Raw genomic sequence first — 26,634 nt, forward strand, 5'->3', positions numbered from 1 at the left:
CTGAAACATGCAGTGCATGCTAGATGACCTAAGGGTGTTTCCTAGCTCGAAGATTTCTGCTGGAGTGAGAAAATATATTTAAATGAAGAGAAAGACTGGCATATTTACTAAAGTGCAGGTTTTTAGAAGTAGAGATGCTGCCCTTAGCAACCAATCAGATTCTACTTAAAATGTATCTAGCACTTTCAAGAAGATAATAGCTAAAATCTGATTGGCTGCTAAGGGCAACATCTCCTTTTAGTAATATACCCCTTAGCTGGCTAGAAGAAATGAGTGGGAGCTGTGGTTTCTGCCAAAGGTGGTGTTATTATGCTCTGACTGACAGGGTGACCTAACTTCTGCAATGCCACATTCATGGTTTTATAGGTTTGTATCTGTTAAAGTTATCAAACAAATATTTTTTGTACGCTAGAATGTACAGAAATATATCAATGGTTAAACAAATTATTATTTTTATTTTTTTGTACATGGAAAAATACCCTTTGATTTGGTGCTGCTTTATCATGGGATGAAAAATTATATATGAGATAATTAGCAACCGTGATTTGCCTGGTTAAATCATCGTTAATGAGTCCACTATGTTTCTCGTTTTAATATTACTATAATGAATTAATTTAATTGAAAATATACAAATATTGAATGATCTGCCTATTATATATATATTTCTCAGTCAGATCAATATACTTTCTTATATTCTTATGTTTCCTACCAACTCTACTCCTCCTGGACAAAAAAAAACAAAAGCTGCTTAATAGAGGAGGGGGCCTATTTACAGTCTAAGTGCAGGCCCCCTGTTCTCTAACCAGTGCATTTGCCTAGTAGATGCTGGCACATGGGAACATGGTACCCGCCGGAGAGGTAAGTATATTGTATGGAATCATGATGTGTGGAGTGGGGTCTCCTGGACCCAGGGCACATCCTGCACTCTTTATAGATAACAGAAAGGGATATATGGGCGCTTCTATAGTTTAGGTCCAGGGGGGCCCCACACGGCACATCCTGCACCCATATTATTTGAAACTTACCTGTCTGTGGTCCCGCAGCGGGTGTTAGCGCTGCTAAGAACACCGGAAAATGGCCGCTGCGGCCATTTCTCCAGTGTTCTGCACATGCACAGTAGACTCCGGGCACACTCTTGTGCCCGATGTCTAGTAATGCTCCGGTGGCTGGCCAACCACATCAGTCGGCTGCCGGCCACCGGGAAGAGAGGAGGGAGCCCCGCATGGGGAGCGCACACAAGCCCCCTCCTCTCTTAAGACGCCCCTGACCATAAGCAAGAAAACTAGGAGCGCTATGTTTAGTTCGATTATACAGCTAAACAAATCCTATACAGCATATCTTTTTTTTATTATACATCTAAGCGCTGGTTTTTATTCTACTGACCTATACAGGACTATATATAGGCAGTGATTGTTTTAGCTGTTGGTTTTTTTTCGTAATATTGCTGTGGCCACAGTCATCTTTGAATTTGCATTAAAATGTGACCACTAATTTATGACATATTGTCACTTATCTATTGATGCACCTTAGATATACATATATGTCACATTATTTAGATTATTGTATTCAATTTATGTGATTTTTTACTCATAGCGCTCCTAGTTTTCATTATAGATAAGCCTAAAATATCATTCAACAGGACATCAAATTAACGTACACAGGGCCTGATTCAGAGCCGAACGCTCTGACCAGAGCGCTCGCTCTGAATCAGGGCCTCCTCCATGAAAATGGAGCGGCCTCCTGGCTGCTTGCATAGCTGTGGGTGACCACCCACAGCATATGCGAGCGCCCATGATGATGGTTGCGATGGTCTTGACCATCGCGACCATCGGGCTTGCGACGGAGACCCTGCGGTAGGGTCTCGCTGCCGCAAGCCCAGGAGTGATTTTGGCTCTATCAGAGCCAAAATCACTCCCACTGACATCACTAGTGATGTCAGTGGGGCCAGCTTCAGACGGTAGGCGTTCCCATGGGAACGCCTCCGTCTGGCAGGCACGCCCACCAAAGGTCAATCAACATCGACAGCACGCCCCCTTTGGTGCGAGACCCGGAGCGATGGAGAGCCCGTCGCTCGCCGGGTCTCGCGCATGCGCAAGACGGAGCTCCCTCCATCGTGCGCATGCACAGTGTTGGAACATCGACCCGCTTGCGAGCGTCCTGCGCTCGCGAGCGGGTCTGAATGACCCCCACAGCTCTCAACAGTAAAGAACAACAAAGTATTTGATACTGTTTCACACAAAACATTCATTCAAACTGACTATACTACGATGTAACTCCAAGATAGTGAAATTGATAAAGGTTTGGATTGTTGACAAGAGATAGGATGTTGCAGGTTTCCAATGGCAGTCAATTGTGTAAGCTTGGCCAAAGGACTGGTTACCAATTGAGGACCTCGCGGCTCAGTCCTGGGTCTTGTGTTGTTTTACAGTATGTATTCATTTTTACATGTGGTCTGCAATAGAATGTAAGGCTTTTTGCAAATGATTGAAAGAGATCTGTGCCGGTCATAGTGGATCGCAGCCAGGCTAATAAGGGGCAAGCGTTTTATTATAGACCCCGCTACAAATCACTACAACGATAGCATTACCTTTTTAGTTTTTTTATTTATATACATTTGCTACTAATAGTTTTTGTGAACTTCAATGAACGTCTATAAAGTTTCTCTTTATCAGTTCCGAGTCCATTTAATGCTGCCAACATTCTTTTTGCAACTAACAGCTTATATTTCTGAACTCAGGTCCTGATTCACAGCCTGATGCTCTGACAGAGCACTCACTCTGAATCAGGGCTGGTCTATTTTTTTTTTAGTACGGCCTCCTGGCTGCTCCCATAGCTGTGGGTGACCACCCAGAGCTATAGCGAGCGGCCATGATGATGGTGGTAGGGTCTTGTGGCCGCAAGCCCCAGAGAGCTTTCGGCTCAAACAGAGCCGAAAGCTCTCCCACTGACATCACTTGTGATGTCAGTGGGGCCGCTCCCAGATGGTAGGCGTTCTCATGGGAATGTCTCCGTCTGGGCAGCCACCCCCCCGGCCTGCCCACCAAAGGGGGCGTGCTGTCACTCAACATCGACTGCATGTCCCCTTTGGGACGAGACCCGGAGCAACGGATTGCCCTTCGCTATCCGGGTTTCGCACATGCGCATGACGGAGCCGGCTCCCTCGTGCGCATGCGCTCTGGGCCACCATCAGCCCAGTTGCGAGCGCTCAGCGCTTGCGACCGGGTCTGAATCAACAAAACTAACAATATTAGCATCTTATATCATCGGGATACTAACTATGGGACTAATTCAGATGTGGACGCAATTCCGATATTTACGCAGTTGATCAATTATCGTCCGACTGTGCTTGAATCGCGGTCGCACTGCGTACGTGCAAAGATACCTTAGCAATGCTGTTTGCAGTGAGGATTTCTTTGCAAAGTGATTGACATTCAGGGACCGTTTGTGGGCGGTTCCGAGGTGAAGCTGCAAAATCGAGGTGTCGCTGCTGTTTTTTGGGGCGTGTCTCAGCATACTACTGCAATTCCTTATGTAGAAAACTTGGTGCCAGAGTCCCAGTTCCCTCGGCCATTCTGTGTGACCGTAGGATTACTCAGATGGCTGATATTTGCGACCATTGCTGTGTGTTTGTACATTTCCAGGTGGCTGCATGCATAAGCTTATTTTTGCACAGCAGCTTTGATTGCATTATTGTACGTCTCTCATTCAGGCCCTATGGGGTATTATTTACTAAAGGTCGATTTTAATCGATTTAAAATCGATCAACATCGATGTTGTGTTTCTGCTGCTATATCACACATTTACTAATACTTAAAAAATAAATAAAAAATTGACTCTTAGTAAATGTGTGATTTTGCCTCAAGAACACAACATCTAATTTGATCAATTTGAATCGATTTTAAATTGAGCAATATCGATTAAAATCGACCTTTAGTAAATATACCCCTATGTGTCTATGAATTTCCAGATATTTTTGCACAGGACAGTTATTATTTTTATTATTAATACTATTATTATTGGTACTGTTTTGACAATTTTATGTATTGTTGTTCATGTCCTATAATATAATAAATATACAATTGCAGTTGAAAGCCTCCTTTAGTTTTTTTTTTAGATCATTTTTATTACAGATTTTCAGCAAGAAAATATAGAGAATGTGCAGAACAGTAATAAAGCTTCACAGTAACATAAGAGGTATGGAGAAAACTAGTTCCCAAATAAGAACAGACAAGAGTGAATGGTAAAACCTCCTAAAAATGTAGCGCTAATAGACAGAAGCTATTACACAATGCCTTTAGTATCGACTGATCAGTAAAAGAACTTTGAGCGAGTTTGGTTGGAAGGGGGAACATATTCAAAGAAGAGAAGAAAGAGAAGACAGAAGCAAGAGAAGGAGGTTGGGTATGAGGGAGCGTCACTGCGCCATGACTAGGGATAAGCGCCAACCCCCGTGTTTTGGTTTTGGATCTGTATCACCTTCAAGTTTTTGGATCTGGATGTGTTTTGGTTTTGATTTTTTAAATAAATAATAAATAAAAAGTTTTAAAAACAGCTAAAATCATGAAATTTATGAATCCAAAACCCGAAATTCGGATTTAAAATCCGAATTTCGAACCGCAAAAAAATCATAACCGCGACCCGGATCTCCTCAGGAGATTAGAACCACGACTCGGATTTACCCAGATTCACTAAATTCGGGTGGATTCGGATTTCTGGAGAACCGAACCGCACATCTCTAGCCATGACACACATCCACTAAATTGGGCACAAATTAGCCGGTGTGTCGAGGTGGCTTAGATCAAAGTGGTCAGTCCATGGTGAACAGGTTTTATTAAAGTGGTCGGGTATATCATGAAGAGTAACCGTAATGCGCTTCTAGCATTGCATTGACCAGATTGCATGGATCGTAGCTGATCAAGAGGGCGAAGTAGTGTTTTTCCAATGGAGAGCAATCTGACATTTAATGCCATTAAGAATATGTTTGATAAATTTCAAGTGTGTTTAGGGATCTGTGGGATAGGACGACACATTTTAAAAAATCAACATGTGGAGTTAATTATTTAACTCATGAATGTGTGTGGAGACCTGTAACACATTCACTGTTTGGGGTCCTGAGGACCGAGTTTGAGAACCTGTGGTATAGACAGATTTCTGAGAAATCACAATGTGCAATTGAAAGTTCTCACACCAAGACATATTATTATTGTTAATTTTTATGGCGCCATTATTTAGTGCATCGCTTTACAGAGAATCTTTGTCATTCCCAATCCAATATGAGGAAAACGTACAAACTCCACACCAATACGGACCTGGTAGAGAATTGGACACATGACACCAATGCCAACTATAGTGCAACTGAGCTGTGCAGTGTATCTAAATAGAATAGGTTCCAACATCCAAATGTAATGTCACAGTAAATTATCTATTTCTCAGCAGGAGGCCCACCATCTACGGCGCCTTGGAGCCATATCAAAAGGAAGTACAGTCCCCCCAAGATGGAAGAGAGCCCAGTATTGCATGCATTTATCCAATTTAATTGCAACAGTTAAATGTCTATACTAGCCATGTATTTTCTTTGTCTTTGTGATGACTGAAAGGAATGATTAGTTCTGATTTAAAAGACTATGCAGAGGCGAACGTGGATTAGATGAGCCTTCTGGGAACAGTTTAAAGTGTACACATTGTACTCAAAATAAACCACATTGTTCTGCATAGCATAGCACAAGACTTAATAATAAGAAAAACTGGAAACACCGCCATAAAAATCATTTACAGGATACATCCTGCATATGGTTGTCGCAGTTTTTTTTTTAGCCTTATTATATTGATGATGGGGCTTATGTAATAGGTTGCCGCTTTAAAAATACAGGAAGACTCGCAAAGAGTTCCCGCAGCTGCTGCAGTCCGCAACCTATTACATATGCCCCGATATATTCGTTACTTTTATACTGCTTAAAACATATACTTTGTTTTATGTTTTGTAAAAATAAATAATTACAAAAAAACCAGATACATTTATAGATTGTCTGCATATAATAAATAATATGCATTTAACTGTAAGAAGCATCAACAAAAGAATGATAGCATTATTTATCTGTTGTATATTTGCAGAGCTTCTATTTATCTCAGTAAAAGCCAGCCAGCAGCTACACTTTCATATCCTGCCTCACTCATTCCTCTCATTCACTACAACAGATTTGACAGCACCTGGAACTACTGAAACAAAGGTTTGCCTTCAGGAAACATCATTTGGTTTGATTCTGAACACATGAAAAATGCATGATAAGAGCGAATAAAATATTGAATTGGATTGATAGGATAGTGCCTGCTCTGAAGCAAAGGGACTAATTCTGAGTCTGAAGCAAGTCCAAATGTAGACAAATCCAGCGCATATCTGTAATCTGCGCACGCGCCAGAGAAAGTAATTGCAGCCAGAGCATGGCCCGCACCAGTGACGTGTGGTGAGGTCAGGGCCGGCTCCAGTGGTCTGAGCACCCTGTGCCGGCCCGCTAAACAGCGCCCTGCGACCGAAATTTGGTGTGTGGCCTCATTACCATAGGCCACACCCCCTAAATTATGTTATTTGGAGGCGCCTCCAAATAACATCAGGCTGGGGGTAAAGCCCAACCCTCTGTCACTGGCTGGGCTTACCCCAGCCCTCTCCCGTCAGTGAATGAATGCCACGCGCAGTGGGGGTCCCCAACCTCCCGATTTGACCACCCACGGGCAACTTCGGCCCACGGGTGGAACAGCGGGACAGGATAGTCCCGCTGAAATCGGGATTTTGGGGAGGGATGCGCCCTCTATGGGTGGCGCCCCTGTGCGACCGCACTGGTCGAACACCCCTAGAGCCGGCCCTGGGTGAGGTCAATGGCTGTGGAGGCACATATGGAGATGGGTTTGAGTGTTGGGAGCCTGTCTCACCCCCTACTCACTGTAACTCTCCCCTCACTACACTAAGCTTCAGTGTCCATTGATTCTCCTACCTACAACACTGTCTACTTTTGCTGCTACTGACTAAGCTCCAATCTCTAAACACTGTGGTGCACTTCCTGGTCACATGACACATCCAAGGTGTCCATCAGTGCTCAATGCACGCCCCCATACTGAGTGGCATGCCTCTATCAGCTCTCTTTCTGTGCAGTTTACTGCCCATGATGTGGCCTCGCTCCCAGCTATGCAAGAGGGTTGAGTCCTGTAATGTACCAGTAGCATCCTTGATTTCCTCATCTGATATTGCACACTATGCTATCAGGAAAATAATGGGATTAGCGTTGATGCAAGTTATTAATGCTACTTTAGCAGGGCTTCTAACTTCCAGCCATGTGTATTGGAAAGAGGATCAACAAAACCATTTCCTGTTTGAACCAGGCAACTGTAGGAAGTATTTAGGAGAGCAACATTGGACCAGTGAATGCTACAGGATCTCCAGCAGGCTCAAAGAACAGCTTTTCTCAGATGCGTAAAGTTTTTCATCATAATACACGGGAAAGCTCCCAATTACAAAATAAAAAATTATTTCAATATACAATGTTATTAACAGTATGTTAACCTAGACTTACCATACTATCCCTTCAAACCGGGACACTCATGAATTACACAGGTTCTGTGGCTAATTAAAACCAGGTGGAATGCTTTTTAAGCAGTGGTGTAACTAGGGTATTTGAAGCCCAGGGCAAGATGAAAAATGGAGCCCCCCCATATGTGCGCATCTAAGGTGCATGTGGTGAAAAGTGGGCGTGGCCACATGCTGCAAGGGGCATGGCCACATAAAATCGGGGCGTGTCAACATGACACACCACCGTTTCTCGTCACTCTGGGTACATTCCTTTCCATTCCATTCCATATGCACCTTAATGCTCCCAGTAGTAGTGCCCCTTATGCAATGTCCCCAGTAGCAGTGCCCCTTATGCAGTGCCCCATGTAGTAGTGCTAGTGCCCCTTATATTGCTCCCAGTAGTGCCTCTTGTAAAGTGCCCTCAGTAGTGCCCATTATACAGTGCTCCCAGTAGTGCCCCTTATACAATGCCCCCAGTAGTGGTCCCCCCCTATGCAGTGCCCCAGTAGTGGTCCCCTTATGCAGTGCCCCAGTATTGCCCCTTATACAATGCCCCCAGTAGTGCCCCTTAAACAGTACCCCCAGTAGCACCCCTTACATACTGACCCCAGTAGTGCCCCTTATACAGTGCCCAGTAGTGCCCCTTATACAGTGCCCCCCTAGTGGTCCCCCTATGCAATGCCCCCAGTAGTGCCCAAGTAGTGTTCCATATACAGTGCCCCCAGCAGTGGTCCCCCCTATGCAGTGCCCCTTATACAGTGCCCCCCAGTAGTGCCACTTATACAGTGCTCTCAGTAGTGGACCTTATACAGTGCCCCCAGTAGTGCCCCTTATGCAGTGCCCCCCTATGCAGTGCCCCCAGTAGTGGTCCCCCTCTGCAGTGCCCCCAGTAGTGGTCTTATTTCTCTGAGGTCAATCATTACAACACTATTTTTCTTTATATTACATTTGGGATATTTCCTGTGACTCCCCACCCCCATATACTCTGATGTCCCTGTAACCTTCATAGGAACATGCAGCTGTGTTGCTGATAGGGACAGGAAAAGTTACCATCCAGCATGCACCAGGAACATCTCATGCCTTGCTATCCCACTAATTTCAGTCCATAGCACCACAAAACATTACAATTAATCATATACTGTATCCAGCATTTTTTGTAATCTGTGTGCACTGCAAAGATACAAATATCACATTGCTGACCCATCAACTACTCATGGCTCCTTCAGCCTACCGATCCAATAAGAACTAATGACATCACGGACGAACGCCCCACAAAGTGTATACTCCTTATCTCTATAAAAATGCAATAGTTCAGAGGACCCAATTTAATATTACAAAGTTCCTCAATCTTTGATGATGACCCTAGTTTCTAGTGAACTGATCAGCTATAGACTGAGGGCCTGATACAGAGATGGACGCTAATGCCGCTGCAGTCGCAAATTTGTACGTAGCGGCTGTGCGAAGATATGCAAACATCGCAGCCGCTGAGATTTGTATTGAAGAGCCCACCAGCGGCTTCGCATAGCCGAGCAACTGCGCACAAAGACTCAGGGCCTTCTTCAGCTTTGGAAATAGAGTGAGATCTCTCTCTCAACTGATCATCTTGGTGAAACCATGCTGCACTGCAGGTGGGGCAGATGTGATATGTGCAGAGAGATTTAGATTTGGGAGGGACGTGTCCAAACTGATATCTAAATTGTAGAGTAATAATAAAGCTGTGCAGTATTTGTGGGCTACATTCAAAAGCAGCCAGTATTTACCCCACATGCAAAAAATGTATGTATTTACACCCCTTGCATTGCAATATGGTTTGTCCAGGTTCACAGTTAAGTGCTATTTCTCACTCTATTCCCAAAGCTGAATCAGGCCCTCAGCTCGGCCGCAGATCAGTCTGTTATTGGACTTCTGAGCAACCCTATGGTCACGCAGATTGGCAGCAGGAACTGAGACGCCATTTTTACTGCGTAAGGGATCGCAATTGCAGGCAAAGACATGCCCCAAAAATGGTTGCAGCACATCTGCATTTGAGTCACCACTTCCCTATTGCCAGTGGCTTCCCTCCCCGCGGTGTCACCAGGTGCGGGGAGGGACGATGTGCGCGTGGCTCAGCCCGAAAAGGGGTGTCGCCATATGAGAAAGGGTTGTGGCTATGTGGGAAGGGGGCGTGGCCATGCGTCTCGATCCCCCGTGTCTATTACTTGGGGGAAAGGGGGGTTGCAGGAGGTCCTTGTGTGGAGTGCCAGTCGGCTCCCTCAGTGACAGAAGCCAAGTGCTGCACCTAATGCTACAGCGCAGCACCAACTCCTGTCAGTGAGGGGGAGTCTGCACCTCGGACGCCACTGTCCGTTACTGCCCACAAATTGTCCCTGTCTACCAATTACTTTGTGACTAAATCCTCACAGCGAGCGATATCTGTAATGCATGCGCAGACCACAGATAATCACTCAATTGTGAAAACATCAGCATTGTGTCCATTTTTGAATTGGTCCCTCAACCATCCTAAAAAAGTTGCTGCCTCCATTACATGTTGGTGATATGTCAAGTTTCATTCAAGCTGCTTAGATGAAAAAAAAAATTACCTCAAGCTCTTTAAAGTATATGCAACTCCGTGCCCACTCTACTATGGAGAAGAGAGTCTGGTCAGCCATCTTGCACATCAAACCAAACATGCTGAGCTTCTCATGCCGACTCTTGCTCTGTTCCTGCTGTAGGCAAGATAATATCCTTGCCTTCACTTGGGGTTCATCTGGCTCCAGCTGCAACAACTTAAGGATCACTTCAGGTATGTCTGGTGGAGAACTGTTGGTGTACTGATCAGGATACAGATAAGGTCCTGCAGGGACTGGTTCATGTATATTTGCGTAGTGTTCTGGGTATTCAGATTTGATAGCTCGACTCTGGAATGAAGAATAGTGGTAACCAGACAACGGAGCATGGTTGGGCATAGTCATTTCCAGTTGTGGAGGTCCATAAGGGCTTCGATCATATTCAACTGGTGTCATGGGAGCTGGATTTGAAGGCAAGTTCTTGCATGCAGGATGAATAGTATGAATGTTGCTGGCAATTGTGTAGTCACTTTGAGCTGGAGACACAATCTGTGGAGCAGTCTCCAGTTTAATGCCATTTGCACGGATCAAGGCTTTTTTCTGCTGCTTTAAGGCACGATCTCGTTTGTACATAGGCCCAAACTTGTTGCGCCCCCCTCGCATTCGGTCAGCACGCACAGCTATACAAAAAAAAGCACAAGATTTAGTGTTACGCAAGTTTAAAAGAATGTAAATGCCCTATAATGTAAATGCATTTTTTTTTTATTGCTTAACAGAAGGCTTCTAATTAACCATTCAGATATATCAACATTTGTGAATGGATCACTTCTGGTTTGAGCCCTTTGATACTGTGGAAATGATAACATAAAAACTGCAAACTGTGGTCCTGATTCAGATTTGTACGCTATTCTGATGTTCACGCAGTTGAGCGATTATCGGTGGTCTGTGCATGCGTCACAGCTACAATGTGCATGCGAGGCGAATGTTTGGCGATTACGGTTGCAATGAGGATTCATTCACAAGTGATTGACAGGAAGCTAATGTTTTGTGTGGGGGGGGCTGTTAACGGAAAGTGAAGGCTAAAACTGAGGTGTGTTCCAGCCTTTTTTGGAGTGTGTCCAGCAGTGTCTGTGATCCTGTACGCAGATAACATGGCTCCAGGGACTCAGGTACGGCAGCAATGCTGCACGACCATAGACTCACTGAAGGAGTCGATGTTTGCCTGACCTGCCTCCGATGCACGTTTGTGTAAGCAGTTTCGGACAGCCACGAAGGCTCCTGTGAATGTCTCAATACAAGTTTCTGCGGATGTAGTATTAGCACACCTCTCAGCTGCGGCAGCATCAGCGTACAACCAGGGGCGTTTTAAGAGAGGAGGGGGCCGTGTGAAACCTCCATTTGGTCCCCCTCCTCTCTGTCAGCGAAGTAGATTCTGGCTTCATGCCAGAATCTACCGCGCATGCGTGTATCTCCGGTAAAATGGCACCCGTTCCGGCACTGCAAAGCAGGAAACCGGAATCTGCGGAAAGGTAAGTATAAGTGCCTATGAGTGCAGGGTGTGCGGTCTGGGCCCCCCTGGACCCAGGGGCCCATGTGCACCACCACCTTGCACCCATTATAAAGACGCCCCTGCGCAGAACTCTGTGTACACCTTTTCTCCAAGCAGGGGTGTATTAAAAGAGGAGTGAACTGACAGCAGCAGTAGACTACGGGCACTAGAGTGTGCCCGGAGTCTACTGCATAGGTCATCGGGAAAATGGCACGGCAGCCAATTTCCCAGTGATTTCCTACTGCGCATCTGCAAAACGCCGGGAAAATGCTTGCGGTGGCCATTTTATAAGCATTTTGTGTACCGCTACTCCATGGGACTTGGGAGAGGTAAGTATTAAAAAAGTATGTGTGCAGGGTGTGTGGTGCAGGCCCCCCTGGATCCAGGGGCCCGTGTGCTCCCTGCATCCATTATAAATACGCCCCTGACTCCAAGGATGGCTGATGACCTCACAACCCCACTGAACAAGTTTTCTTACCACTGTTTTTTCTGTCAGCTGGGTTATGTGAGATCCATCAACCATGTTGGGTTAACTAGTAATTGGTAAATGTGTGACCAGCTTTAGAGTTGGTAACTGTAGGGTAACTGAAGGCTTCATATTGGCCTCAGGCAATTCTTGACATTTTTATCACATGTGGTCATGTCTCCATAGAATTGCTTACAAATCTAAAACCATATATACAGTATTGCAACCAATATTTAAAAAAAAAAAAATGGCGTCTAAATTTTTTATTTAAAAGGCTGACTTCTACATAATACCTTGGTCAGAGGTTCTCAAACACGGTCCTCAAGGCTCCCAAACAGTTCAGGTTTTAGAGATATCCATGGATGAGCACAGGTTGCTTAATTAGTACCTCAGTCAATTTGATTTAACCACCTGTGCTCAACCATAGATATCTTTAAAACCTGAATTGTTGGGGAGCCTTGAGGACCGTGCTGGGGATCCTCTGACCTAGGTTAAACCTTTGCCGTTTTCTGAATTTTGTGCAATTAATTGCCATCTGTTTAACTTAATTTTAGAACATGTTTGAAAGAACATATATCATGGCTGAGTCGGTTAATATTCAGTGGCCGAGATGGTTAATCTTCCCAAACTCTGCTACCTCTACAGGGCTTTGACGAGGATTTTATATGACTTCCCTTGAGGCAACAGGAAAGCTTAGAGCTCCCAGAAATGTCTTCTACTGTCTTTTTCTCATTTGGATTCCCATACTTAGGGCCTCATTTATCACTGAATGGTAGTCTTGTTATCGCTCGTTACTAATCTTAAACGATGCTCCATCCAATGTGTTTGAAAATTACAGTTAGGAGCTATTTGGTTGGAGCACCATGTAAGATTAGTAACAAGTGATAACCAGAATACCACTCGTTAATAGATGAGGCCCTCAGATTTCTATCACTTGGCTGGACGTAGTACTCAAACTAGACTTTAGAATGTGGATCTTTTTTGGATCACTAGGTCCAATTTGAAGGGTCTTTCTCTTTAAAAAAAAACTAATGGGACAAATTCAAGATGAAATGTAACCACAAATCGCCCTGCTCCACACAACCATTGTATCATAATCTTGAATTCTCCCCTGGGCTTATAGCTAATACTTTTCACTAATAGTAGGGGCACAGTTTATTGAGAGTCTTGGATCAGTGGAGTGCTTACCAATGTACTGTCCAGCCACATTTTACAACCATAACCGAATGTATCCTCCATCTTCTCTGATAGTAGGCTTTGAGTCTCACTGCCATTATAATCCAAAATGAAAGCAAACATTTCATTCTGTTATAACCAATTTTGCCAGGTCAGCTGTTAAGGGCCTGATTCACATATTGACGCCGTTGCAGAGGTTTTTTTATTTGATATTTTAATGTAGGTGTATGAGGATATGAGGAGGTAGGAGATATAATGTAAAACAAGCTATTCATTTCATGGTAGGGTCAGTGTGTAGGCTGATTAGTAAAGTGATGGAGGGGACTATGGGCCAAATGTAATAGGGTGAGAGTTTAGAAAATGTGAGAGTTTAGCAGTAAACTCTCACATTGGTTGAGTTTTATCTTCAAAATGGGAAAACATCTGAATAAGATTTTAAATCGTGAGAGTTTTTTAAGTCTAAAAAAACATGCAAGTTCGCTCTGTTACTTTGTTTTTGGACTCTAATACATTGGCAAAGTTTGAAAAGTGTCAGAAACTCTCACTTTTCTAAACTCTCACCCTATTACATTTGGCCCTATATGTTTGATGTAGGGCATTTATTCATGTAACAGTAAGATTATGGAGGGGCCTATTAATTTAAGTTTGAGCGATTCATTTAAGTTTGAACAATGGGACTTTTGGATGGGTGTTTTGGAGTCTATTGTATTAACTTGTATGTAGGGCTAAGTTTGAGAAAAGGGATCACTTTTTATTAAACATGAATACAAATAATTTAATATTTGGGATAAATAAGGTTTATTTAATAAATTTCAGTACTTTTTATTTAATGTGGGGCTGGTTAGGGAGATATAGGTAAATTTATTTCATGTGAATGCTTTTAATTTAATGTCAGGGCTGGTTGGGGAGAAATAAGTGTATTTATTAAATGTGAATGCTTTTAATTTAATGACAGGGCTGGTTGCAGGGAGGGGGGGTCTGCTTATTAGGCCTCAATGTTTTTGATTTAATGTTGGGACTGGTTAGAGGGATTTGGGCATTACCAGTGTTTTTGAAGGGGTTGGACCCGGCACTGTCGAAAATAATGGCCATACTGGTTACATGCTGGTCATGCCCACTCTAGAGGCATGGGAACCCCTTTTAGAAATCTTGTGTTGGTACTGGTACTGGTACTGGTACTGGTACTTTAATGAAGTGTAGGAAAACATAATAATAATTGAATAAAGTGTAACAATGGAATTCATAGTCCACACTCTGACCTATCAGAGTAAAGTCACTTCACTGGGAGCATTTTGTCATCGTTCAGAGGGGTTGTTTTTTCCAAGTGGATTTCAAGTTGAAAGACAGAAGAGCATTGTCCCTCAATTTAGGTGAGCAAGTTCTAACTAGGGGTAATGTAATGTATTGAATATTTTTCACAGTGTCTGTGTGTAATGTTTTTGAACATGCACTCAGGGGCAACAACAGAGGGGAGGAGTTACTAATTACCCGGACCCGGCCTTGCCCATGCCCCCCTTCCTCCACCATAACACTTCTTACTTGTCAGCAGCAGCAGCCTCTCTCCCCAGCCCAGTGCTGGGCTGCAGAGGGTTCGGGGAGTTTGCCCTGCAGTCTTTCTCTGACTGCATGATGTGCAGGGTCAGGGGGGGAGTGATTGCACTGATCGCCCCCCTCGATCTGCCCCTGGCTGAGGGAAAGCGCAGCACCGCCCTGTGGGGTGCCTCGTGTAGTGTTTTTTTCATATTATTTGTTGTAGGGGGCGTGGCCACACCTCCACAATTTGGACACGCCCCAATACCCATACCCGCCCCCACTCTCTACGGCCCTGGGAGCACGACAGGTCCTAATAAGTCCTGGATGCTAGGACAGAGCCATAGAAGCGTGCTACTCCAGCACCACATGGTCTTGGCACCAGTGACGTCTTGCTATGCCATCTCCTTGTCCTTGTGTCCCGGGAGGCGGCACTGGTCACATTTAGGCCTGTGCTATATCTATTATTATAGATTCATTACTGTAGTACCTACTGCACAGGACCATTGGCAGGGGTCCTGATGCTTTTAACATGAGACTCTTTTCTTCTTAGGGAAGTACATTTTTTTCTTGGCCTTATTCTTTTTGCCGAATAGGTTTCTTTTTTATAGTGTTATCAGCCCAGTCTGTCATAGCCTATGCGTTTTTGAGTGGACCCCAGGTGATGATGAATGGAATTTCAACAAAATGATGATACCTTCAATAGCAAATCTTCATGTTTTAAGTATTACCCCACAAAAATAGGTTGATTCAACATATATAAATAGTTACATGTTTTTGTGTGGGATAATTACATTTGGGCCAGTATGTTTAACACTCCATCTGTTTTACCCCAGCTTCTTCTAACTGCCCATTTATGCAGTGTTTCTGTCACGCAAAATGATCATTGGTAATAAAATGCTGATTGTCAGGTTCACTAGTATAATAGGATTCAGTGTCTTCCCACATTAGGAATAACCCAGAGGCAAATAGTCTAAAAGGGGAATCGGTATGTAATACCGACAGACGGGATCTAGACGATCAGAATCCCGATGCCTGGAACCCAACAGAGTTAACATACCGACTCTTGGTGGTCAGTATGCTAACCCTCCCCCTTTACCTTTCCTAACCATTAACCCTCCTTCCCTGGTGCCTGATCCTAACCTTCCCCCTAGTACCTAAACCTAACCTTCCCCTCCCCGCACCCTAAACCTAACCCTCCCCCTTAGTGCCTAACCCTTTCCCTAGTGCCTAACCCTAACCCCTAAACCTAACCATCCCCCCCCACCCCGCTACTTACCTTAGTCATCACGGTGGTCGGGATGCCGGCGCCAGTAAGGTAAGCATCGGCATCCAGACCGACGGGATGATGAACGCATGCCTAACAGGGTACTGGTATTCACCAGGGATTCTTGCAAATGAATTTGGGCTTCACTGCAGTGTTTCCACAGGTTTTCAGTCCCCTGGGCAGAACCCAGGTGCAACAAGCAGGGATCGTGGCACTGGAAATAACAGAAGCTTGTAATTGGATGCTGCATCTGAAAATAATAATAATACTTAGGAAGTCTCTCTAGGAATCAGCTGGAAGGAACACACTGGCAGAGAGAGGGAGACTAAGGGGCTTTTTTTATATAAAATTATATAGAAACTGCAGTTTCTGTATAATTGTATGTATTGTACCTATGTACTAATGGCACAATGCAGGAGACTTCACAGAAATGGGGACTACGATCGAACATACATGTGTATGTACCAAACTCCAAAAAACAAACCATTGTGGAGTTTGGCCCCGGTAGAAACTGATTGGTTGCTCGCAGGATCCTCTCCACTTGTCCTCCTTAGAAGGTTTGATACCTCTCCCCATTATGACTATTATTGACTTCCATTGTTTTGCAACTAGACTTCTTAGCTGAGTAACTTTAAGGACCTGATTCTGAGCCGGATACAGTCGAAATATTGTATGCCCAACTGCGACTTCGCAGTCACTACAAAGCTCTTCACTTGTGTACCTTCATCCTGATGCCTGTCATTAGACCTACGCCGAGAGCCCGACACCCGGCTTACCAATTGAAGGTAAGCCAGGCGCGGACAGCTGCGGGGAGGTTAGGGTTAGGCTAGGGGAAGGAGGGGTTAGGGTTAGGCACCCCCGGGAGGAGGTTAGGGTTAGGCCCCCCCGGGAGACTTAGGTTTAGGCAGCGGGGAAGGGGGGGTTAGGTTTAGGCACTTGGAGGGGAGGTTAGGGTTAGGCACCCCTAAGGGAGGATTAGGGTTAAGGGGTAAAAAAAGGTTAGCGATACTTACCTTTTGTAGCTTCAGGATTTTCACCCCTGCTGGGCTTCTGCTGTCGGGATTTGAACCGCCAGCGGTAAATCGTACTGATCCCCTGGAGAAGGCAGTATGGCACTTTTGTGTATGTATGTATGTGAGTTTATGCTTTATCAATGCATCTCAAAACCACACCAGAGCATTATGTACTATTTACAATGATTGTTACATAGGGGGAGATGTACCAAACCTTCTAAAAAGTGTAGTAGTGGACAAGTGGAAAAGTTTCCCATAGCAAACCATCAGCTTCAGCCTATCATTTTATAGAATATACTTGATAATGGTTAACTGGGAGCTGATTGTTTTTATTGTTGTGTTATTTATGGGTAACCTCCACTTTTACACTCTTTACAAGGTTCGATACATTTTCCCCACAGTGCTTTTGGAACATTGTATTTCATGAAGAATTACTGTTTATGAACGCAGTTCACACAATGCAATGCAAAGCGAACGATTGTTAGAAACTGTGTGTGCACAGGTCAATTCACTGACATTTCTTTGAGCCCTGGTATCGGTGAGAGTTTGCTAGGCTTTGTTAACATGCATTAAATGTTTGTTAAATATATAATTCAAAGCCGTATGTTCAAGCTCTTAGACACAGCAGTAAATCTACAGTACTTGGATCAGAGAGTGCTGCCTATTATCTAGAATCTACCTTTACTGAACTGGAGTATTAACATACCAGGACTTTGCTCTAGAGGACATTTTCTTAGAGAAAGGTAATGGAAGGTTGTAAAAAAATGATATTTAATAATTACTTAATTATTAAAGTTAGCCAATCATATAACCATTTTGAGGACTGAAACAATATACATGAGGTTACAGTCTGTCAATTACGAAGTACTGTTGTACCGTCAGTGAGGTATAGTATGTGGTGCATGAGGCTTGGTTGCAGAGTGGGAGGTACGCCTGTTTGCGGCGCATATTTCATCTTTTTTTGCACTGCGCATGTGTCAAAACTGATCAATGCAGAGTCATGCGCATTTTAGGTCTGATTCAGCAAGGATCGCTGATGCGATCAAGGCAGCAAGCGAGTACGGAGTTCTGCTCCGAAATTATGCAAATGACTACAACATAAACACGCCCACTTCCCTTTTCTCACATATGTAATACCTTGCAAGTCTGTGAAACATTGGTACCATCGAGTACCATCAGAGCCTCACGCACAATTAAGGCAGGTCAGACCTTACCCAGAAATTGCTAGACTTCCTGTACACAGCTAGAGCTCATGCTGCGTATGCCGACGCTGTGGCTAATTTATGCACGCTCCTGTAACGGCGTTGAAACGCACTGGCATGCATGCATTTCTCCGACCACCTTCCCGTCACCACCCCGAAACGGTACTTCCTGTCAATCACTCTGCGATGGGTCTGCGTAGTCACTGCGATCGCAGTCCTAATCACAGTGGCCGGTTCGCGCATGCATGGAAGGCAACAATCGACCGGGTGCATGCATTTTTGCACTTACGATCCTTGCTGAATCAGGCCCTTTGTTTGCTGCTCCACTTGCAACTGAAGATTAATCACTGGGCTATAACGGGGCATGCTCATGTAGGAAAACTTCAATTAGGCCATGCAATACAGTTTTGGATTTAAGTGTAAACACGCCTACTTTCAGACGGTATGTAGTTATCAGACCGATGGTCGCAATGCCGCCGGTCTCAATCCCGATGCTGAAAGTCGGACATGGGATTTAAGATAGGCAGCGAAATACTGACACCTACTGTATCTTAAACCCAATGCCGGAACACAGAAGGACGGCTGGCCGAACGAGGTAAGTCCGGGGCACCCTTAGTGTTAGCCGCGAAGGGGGAGTGTTAGGTTTAGATAGCATAGCGGGGTTAACGTTAGGTTTTTTGGGGGGAGGTTAGGGTTAGGCACCCCTAGGAGGGAGCGTTAGGGTTAGGCACCACTCGGGGGATTAGGGTTAGGCACTAAGGGAGGAGGGTTAGGTTTAGGTACGAAAGGGGGAGACAATTTTAGGCACTAACAGGAAGGGTTAGGTTGCGGAGTGGAGAGGGTTAGGGTTAGGCTACAAGAAGGGAGGGTCAGGGTTAGGGGGAGAAGGGGGTGGGTACCCCCTTACCCGACCCCTGTTGGGATACCAAATATCAGGATGCCGCTGTCGGTATTTTGACAGGAGGCATCCCGACACCCATTACATACCGATCCCTTTCAGACATATCTCTATCAACTAGTATAGAGTTATTGCAAGTGTGCATTGGTGATGGTGACTAATATCAATCCAAAGGTACCGATGTTGGCCGGGCACACCGCAGCTGCAAAGAACTCTGCATACAGGTGTGCATACATAGATATTATATTTTTATTCCATACATGCAATGCAGTAGCCTATATGTCCAATTTCCATCCAACTTTGCATCAGGAATAAAATGTACAATTTTTTTGTTGCTTTGGCAGACAAAATGCAAACAAGAAACCAGCTAACATACACATACAGAGTTGGGTTCTCAGTACTCTACTTCTCTTTCTTTCTCTCACTACACGTAATCCCTTCATGATCTCATCAACTCATTTGATCTAAAGTACCACCTTTATGCTGATGATAAACTAATCTACTTCTCCTCCCCTGACCTGTGTCCCTCCATCCTCTCTCATATTTCCAACTGTCTCTCTACCATCTCTTCCTAGTAGTCCCAGCGCTTTCCTAAACTCAGCATGTCTAAAACTGTGCTTTTTGTCTTGGACCCTTCTCTGGTCCCTTGTCCTTCGTACCTTCCTGTTTCCCTTGCTACCTCTATCCTCACTCCTGTCCCTCAAGTCCATTGTCTGGCTGTCATCTTTGACACGTTCATGCCATCTCTCAATCCCAATCCTGTTTATTTCACCTCCACAATATCTCCAAGATTCAACCCTTAGTTACCCTCAAGGCTATTAAATCTCTTGTTCATGCCTTTGCTACCTCCCACATGGACTACTGCAACCACCTACTCACTAGTCTTCCTTTCTCCAGCCTCTCCTCTTAAATCTATACCCAGTGCTGCTGCTCATATCATTGTCCTGCCTCATCACTCTGATTCTACCTCTCCTCTTCTTCAACTCCTTCATTGCCTCCCCTGCCCCTACAGAATACTGGTTAAGCTTATCACCTTCATATCCAAGGCACTCAATTGTTCTACTCTCCTCCTAATTGTCCATCCTCATCTCAGTTCACACTCCCTCTGGCTCTCTTCCTCTGACTGCTGCCTAGCCTCCCTGCCGATTATCTCCTTCCATTCCTGCATCCAAGACTCTGGACCACCTGCCAGCCTGCATTGTTTCAAACGTAGCCACTTCACACTCTCAACCCACACCCTTGTCCCCGCTCCTCATATCTTCCTAGTTCACCTACCTATTACGCCATTCCCCTCAAGCACTCCCCTAGACTGTAAGCTCTCATGAGCAGGGCCCCCCACCCTCTTGATTCTCACCTTCAATATCCACAAACCGAGTGCTCTGCCACTCAGCCAGCTACTCTGATTCTTTCTGTCCACCCTTCGCAGAGCATTAGGTCATTGAGTGCTATTGTTAATAGCTGTCACTCTCTTAGTTGTCTGGATATCTCACTGCTTATTTTGCTCTTGTACTGTCTTTTATCCAGGTTACATTGAATTCATTGAGTGCATTTTTGACATTTTCCCTATACGGGGTTATGGACACTTAGTGACACTATATAAAGAAAAGATAAAAATAACACTGTTAAAGGTGATGATTATCATCATGAAAATTCATTAAAAAGATAAAATATATTTTTTCAAAATGTCTTAACATTACTAACCAGATGAATATGTTGTGTGTTGTAGATCAAGGGTGCTGCAGTCCTCAGGAAAGGCTGCTATAATGTACCTTGGGCCTGATTCAGAGCCGCTCGTAAGCGGCCGCTCGTTCGCTCCGAGCTATGTTCGCACATCTGCGCATGCGTATGGGTTGTAATGCACATGCGCCAACCAGTCAGTGCGGTCGGAAATCGTGTGCTCTCAAAATAGCGAAGGCCTGCTAATCTGAGTGACAGGATGAGGCATTTGTGGGTGGTAACAGGGGAAGGTGCTTGAAAACGGGGAGTGGAGATCCGAACGCAGGCGTGCCAAACGGTCAAAACGGCCTTTTAATGGGTGTGCATAATTAACAAAGCAGCGTCATCGACCACGTCACTTGGTTGTCTTTTAGCCTGAACTGCTCGCATGATTGCGGTAGGAAAATGCTACCACAAGAATAGCGAGCAGTTCATACTCCTTTCGATGTACTCGATTAATCTAATAAATAGCGGAGATGCGAGCGGCCAAGGGGCGTCTTTACAAAATAGCGAGCGCATGTTTCTTTCGCTCGCTCAGACATAGAGGCGTCAACAGACCGCAAAGAGCGAGCGCTCAATTTAAATAGCCAGCCCCTTTTTCTGAACGAGCGCAAATAGCGTCCGGCTCTGAATCAGGCCCCTTGTCCTGTTCTCAGTCTCCCCCACTCCACCACCCCAAACTAAGTGGGGACTGCGAGCGATCACTCAGGACCCGTTCTGCACATGCACAGACCCCAAAACATCGGATTTGTACTGAAACCATTGCCTTTGCATACGAATTTGAATCAGGCCTATAGGCATTGTAGCATTTTGTTCAATGTATTCCATGTGATGAAAGATTAACAGAAGAATTTTAACTATTTCATCTTAAGAATGGGACAGCTGGTTTGGGCTCCTACATGTAGATTCAAGAATGTGTCATCATGTGCGGGAGTATAACATTGCTCTGCCAAGTTTTGCAAAATTAATTTCCCTATGTCTCTTAGTTCCCGAAGTGGAGGAAGTTTGGTTGGATCACAGAGGCCTATTCTAGGACAACCACACAGGAAGGGGAGAGACCTCTGAGCAAAGGAAGGATTTCAATAACATTCAGGCTGTCATAAAAATGAAAGAACACTATTAACAAGTTTCAGATCCTAGGATATGTTTCAGTTCAGATCCTGTAATCTGTAAAATATACACGTTTCTAAATGTAATGCGAAGCTATTTTAAAAAAGATGGGCTCCTTTATTAACTTGGAGACTAATTCAGAGTTGCACGCAGTCCCCTATTGGTTGCAACTGTCCAATGGTTTTGGGACTGCGCATGTGCCGAGGCTGCAGTGCTCATGTGCTGCAACGGTGGCAACGCAGTCAGGCCCTCCAAGAGCCACGCCGGGCCCGGGTAAAATGGGCGTGGCATAATCGCAAGAGGCGTGGCCACACCCCCTAAGGTAAAAAAAAGTTCTGCAGTGGCACTGCGCGTTGGCGAGGAGGGGGGCGCTGTGAGCCCTCTCAGCCCAGTGCATAACCAGTGGGGAGCGCGATCAGCTTGATTGCTCCCCCCACAGGCATAGGAGACTGCAGCGGCTGCTTCTTAGCAGTGCAGCCTAGCACACAGCAGCATGTGCTGGGCTGCTGTGATGTAAGAGGGGGGGAGCGGTGTCAGACTCGGACCCCGCCGGGCCCCCGCCAGCAAGCCCGAGCCATTAGTACTCGCTCCCCTTCCTCTCTGCACCACTGGACGCAGCCTAATTGACAGGCTGTGGCCGATTGAGTTCCGGGAATGTGCGGTAACAGGGATCATTCCCCAATTTTGTGGGAGTGCCGAGGCCAAGGCCAAATTTCCTAGCACCAGCTGAGGAGTTCTGTCACCCTTTCTGAATAGGCTTAGACTTAGAACAAAGAATTCAGGTGCACACTCTATGTTAATTGTACAGAATATCAGGATTATTTTGACTATCGTTGTTCTTAGCACTTAGAGTGTGCACCTGCATTCTTTGCTCCCTGCATTGTACTACAAGTCTCAGCATAGTAGCACCTCTTATTATGTTTAAAATTAAGATGTGCAGTCCATGGCCCCTCCCCTTAAGCTTAGATTTACTTAGATGGAGCGGTGGTTACAGACATCGCGACCAATGGATCCGATGCTGCACCTTCGTCGCAGCTCTTGGATCTGCGATGCCGACTGAAAGGGGTCTTGTTTCTACAGATGCCTCCTGCAGCATTAGCATAGTTTAGCATTGCTGCGATGCTATTAGCGTACAACTCTGAATCAAGCCCTTGGCAATTAAGAACAGAATTTGCATTCAACCATAATAACAAATCAGACACTGCAAGACACACTAGATGCAAATGGTAAACTGGTTTGGTTTTGCACTGTAGAGCCTATCTGGACTGCCGAGAATACATAAAACTGCACATCTTACCATGTCTGGTGCTTGCTATGGACACTGAGAACCCCTCTGATAGGATTGATTGGTCCTTTATGACCGAAACACTATTGAAATTTGGGTTTCAAGGTAAATTTTTTACAAGTCATCAAAGCACTTTATCATAATATCAGTCCTTGCTGGTAGGCAGCTATCTGTGATCAATTTAGTATAACTAACCAGACAGGGCTGTCCCGTCTCTCCCCTCATCTTCACCTTAGTCACTGAGCCGCTAAATTGCTAAATCTGATCCAATCCAGACATCTGTGGCACAAACGTAAACAATTCCCAATATAGATTATTCCTTTTTGCAAATGATGTCTTCCAGACAATGACCAAACCCCTTGTATCCCACCCTAATTTTTTCTAAGAACTAAATTATTTTGGCAGGTTATCTGGCTACAAATTTAACCATACTAAATCAGAAGCTCTTCTGCCATCAGACCCCCTTAAAAAGCTTCTCAAGCTCAATTTTGATCTACAATGGAAATCAATCAAATATCTTGCCATTAACATTAACAAGACAATGGACCAGATGTATGGTGTGAACTACCCTCCCCTCCTCACCAAAATTTAACAAGATTTATTTCATGACATAAGCACCGTATTTCTTGGATAGGATGAATCAACACAATTAAAATGAACATATTACCCAAAATACTCTATCTCCATTTGTGTCACCCAAACACTTCAAACCTCCTGTTCCAAGTTTATGTGGAACCATAAAGAACCTTGTCTCCACAAACACCTGCTATAAAGATCAACATTGAGTGGGTTTAGAAGTCTCTATATTTCTTAGGTAATATAACACTACATGTCAGTCAAACTTTGGCATGGCAATCAAAACCACACACTAAGTAATGAGTTTATTTGGAGAGCAATCTGGTTGGGACAGGCCCGATCTCACTAAAAGCTAAATACCAGTCTCGCTCTGGCCTGTTGGTTCCATCTGTTCCCATAAAATTATCTAACTGGGATAAGGTTAATTCAGGCCAAAGACTGTCAGATAATCCCTCTGCCTTGACCCTTAATGTAATTATCCTATTTTTTCCTCCAGACCAACAACCTGATATGGATCTAATGTAGTCTTCAGCTGGCATTACCTATTTCACAACAAAATAGGCCCATTTTCCAAACTCAGATTTGAGGATGTCCAAGAAATTTTTGATATATCACATATAAAATTTTACCAGTGCTTCAAAATCTGCCATTTTGTTAGTTCCTTACTTCATGTTGCTCCTAGCAGGGTCCTACCCTCATTGAACACTACTGTATGTACCATCCTACTGACAAAGACTATTTTCCATCTATATCACATTATTCCAACTCCACAACCTCCCCTGCTCTTTCCTCATGAACTTGTTTGGAATCTTTGGATAGCTGATTTGGGTCACTTCTTGGGGTCAGACACTTGGGATTAGAGATGAGCGGTTCAGTTTAGGCTCGGATATGTCCACCAAGTTTTGGATCTCAGAACGAGGCAAAATGTCATCTTTTACAGATAAAGATAGCATTTTATCTGTGAAAGATAACGTTTTGTCACGTTGTGAGAACAGAACTTGGTATACAAGCCGTTACTCAATTTTTTTTGCCCTTCCTTTCCCTGTACTTTGTTATCTTCTTATGTTCTGTCTTTTCTTTCTATGATTTTTAATGCTTATCATGCACTTATATAGTTTTTCTCTGTTAGATGTGTTCTATTTTCCAATGATTTGCACTTGTGTGTATATGTACAATGTTTGTGGTCATTGGTGCTGTTCCCACATATTGTACTACACCAGGGGTGGGGAACCTTTTTTCTGCCGAGGGCCATTTTGATACATATAACATTATTTGCGGGCCTGGTGCAGACCACGCCCCCTCTCCGTATTACGTCACAAGGGGTGGGCCACAATCACCGGTGATTACAGCAATGCCCGGAGCATCCTGAGGATGCTCCAGGGAGCTGTAAGGGCAGCGGTGTGACCATCTGAAGCGTCCTAAAGACGATACAAGTGGCACTGCTGCATAGATTCTGGCTGCAGGGTGCCATTCTGGGCACCCTGCTAGCCATGTGGGCTATCAGAAAAAAGCTCAGAGGGCCAGTCCAAATGATTCTGAGGGCCTTATACGGCCCCCGGGCCTGAGGTTCCCCATCCCTGTACTACACCCTGGTGTAAGTGTAATGTGTGATAATGAAAATGTTTGTGATTGTGATGCTTGTGATTGGTTAAACACAGTGAAAACACACATTTATGCAAAGCCCCTACAACTACTGCCATACTGATTTAAAAGTGGTTTTACACCACAGAGCACACTTGTGTATACACAAATAAAGAATGTTTCAATGTTGTTATAAAATAAAATAAAATTTCCTATTTGAGCTTACTGTGCTTCAGATTTACAGGCTCTAATCTACTTGGGTTCTTTTTATCTGCTTTATCCGGCCATTACTGTAACTGTAATGTGTTTCGATTATGCAGTGCAATTTTGAACTCAGGATGAAATCACGCCCCCAGTCAGAATCCAGTTGCAACAGAGCCAGATATAACAAGAGCCAGAGCCGAAGTCAAGGGAAGGGAGTCAAAGCTTGAGACTTGTGTTTGCTACTGACTCTGAATAGGTTTCAAAGATGCAAATTTTTTGTTGCGGACACATTTTGCCAGGTCGTATGTCTCTGTCTTCTAATAATACCCTAGATGTGTACCCAGCTTTGTTGTCAAGCAGAAAAATCCAGGGAGTAACACCCTGCAAGGGACACATTAAAGTCTAGCTTGTTATTCTATTTATTTCAAGGAAGATATAAAAATAATTTTCGTTAGACTGGTAATCTCTGCAACAGGTAACAGTATAAGCAATAATTATAAAATTATGCAAAACAACAGGTGCTAACACGATATTAAATGGGTTACATAAACAACTTGCATAAATGCTGATTGCTGGCATTCAAAGTGAAATAGTGTATGGGATTTTAAAGTGAGTGAGTGGGCGTTCGGTGTCATAGAGGAGGCCATGTGATCGCTCGTAAGCAGCTCACAATCAATCGGATGTTCTATGGCACTAAATTAACCTCACATCTTGCAAACCTGTAAAACCATATGGTGTCAAAACAAATAGTCTGCATTTACATAATAACGGTTTTGCACAACCTTCTTAATCATAATAAAGAATTTATGCCCATGTATGTAAAACTATGAAACGATTTAATAGAAATATATAGAAAATAAGATGAGCTTTAACAACTGCTAATTCTGACAGGTAAATTTACTAAAGTGTAGCTTTACAAGTGTGGAGGTGTTGCTTTTAGCAACCCGTAATTTTGTA

General features: G+C 44.2%; 1 protein-coding gene across 1 annotated transcript in view; it reads right to left on the reverse strand.

Moving 5' to 3' along the window:
- The window catches only part of NR5A1 (nuclear receptor subfamily 5 group A member 1), a 184,826-nt gene that overhangs the window by 138,486 nt on the left and 19,706 nt on the right, over positions 1-26,634 (reverse strand). Inside the window, exon 4 of the mRNA XM_088471140.1 lies at positions 10,138-10,784. Coding sequence (XP_088327266.1) covers positions 10,138-10,784 — 647 coding nt within the window. The remainder of the gene's footprint in view (positions 1-10,137; positions 10,785-26,634) is intronic.

The sequence above is a fragment of the Taudactylus pleione genome, unplaced genomic scaffold (assembly GCF_031769625.1).
Source record: "Taudactylus pleione unplaced genomic scaffold, aTauple2 ptg000110l, whole genome shotgun sequence".
NCBI classification, from domain to species: domain Eukaryota; kingdom Metazoa; phylum Chordata; class Amphibia; order Anura; family Myobatrachidae; genus Taudactylus; species Taudactylus pleione.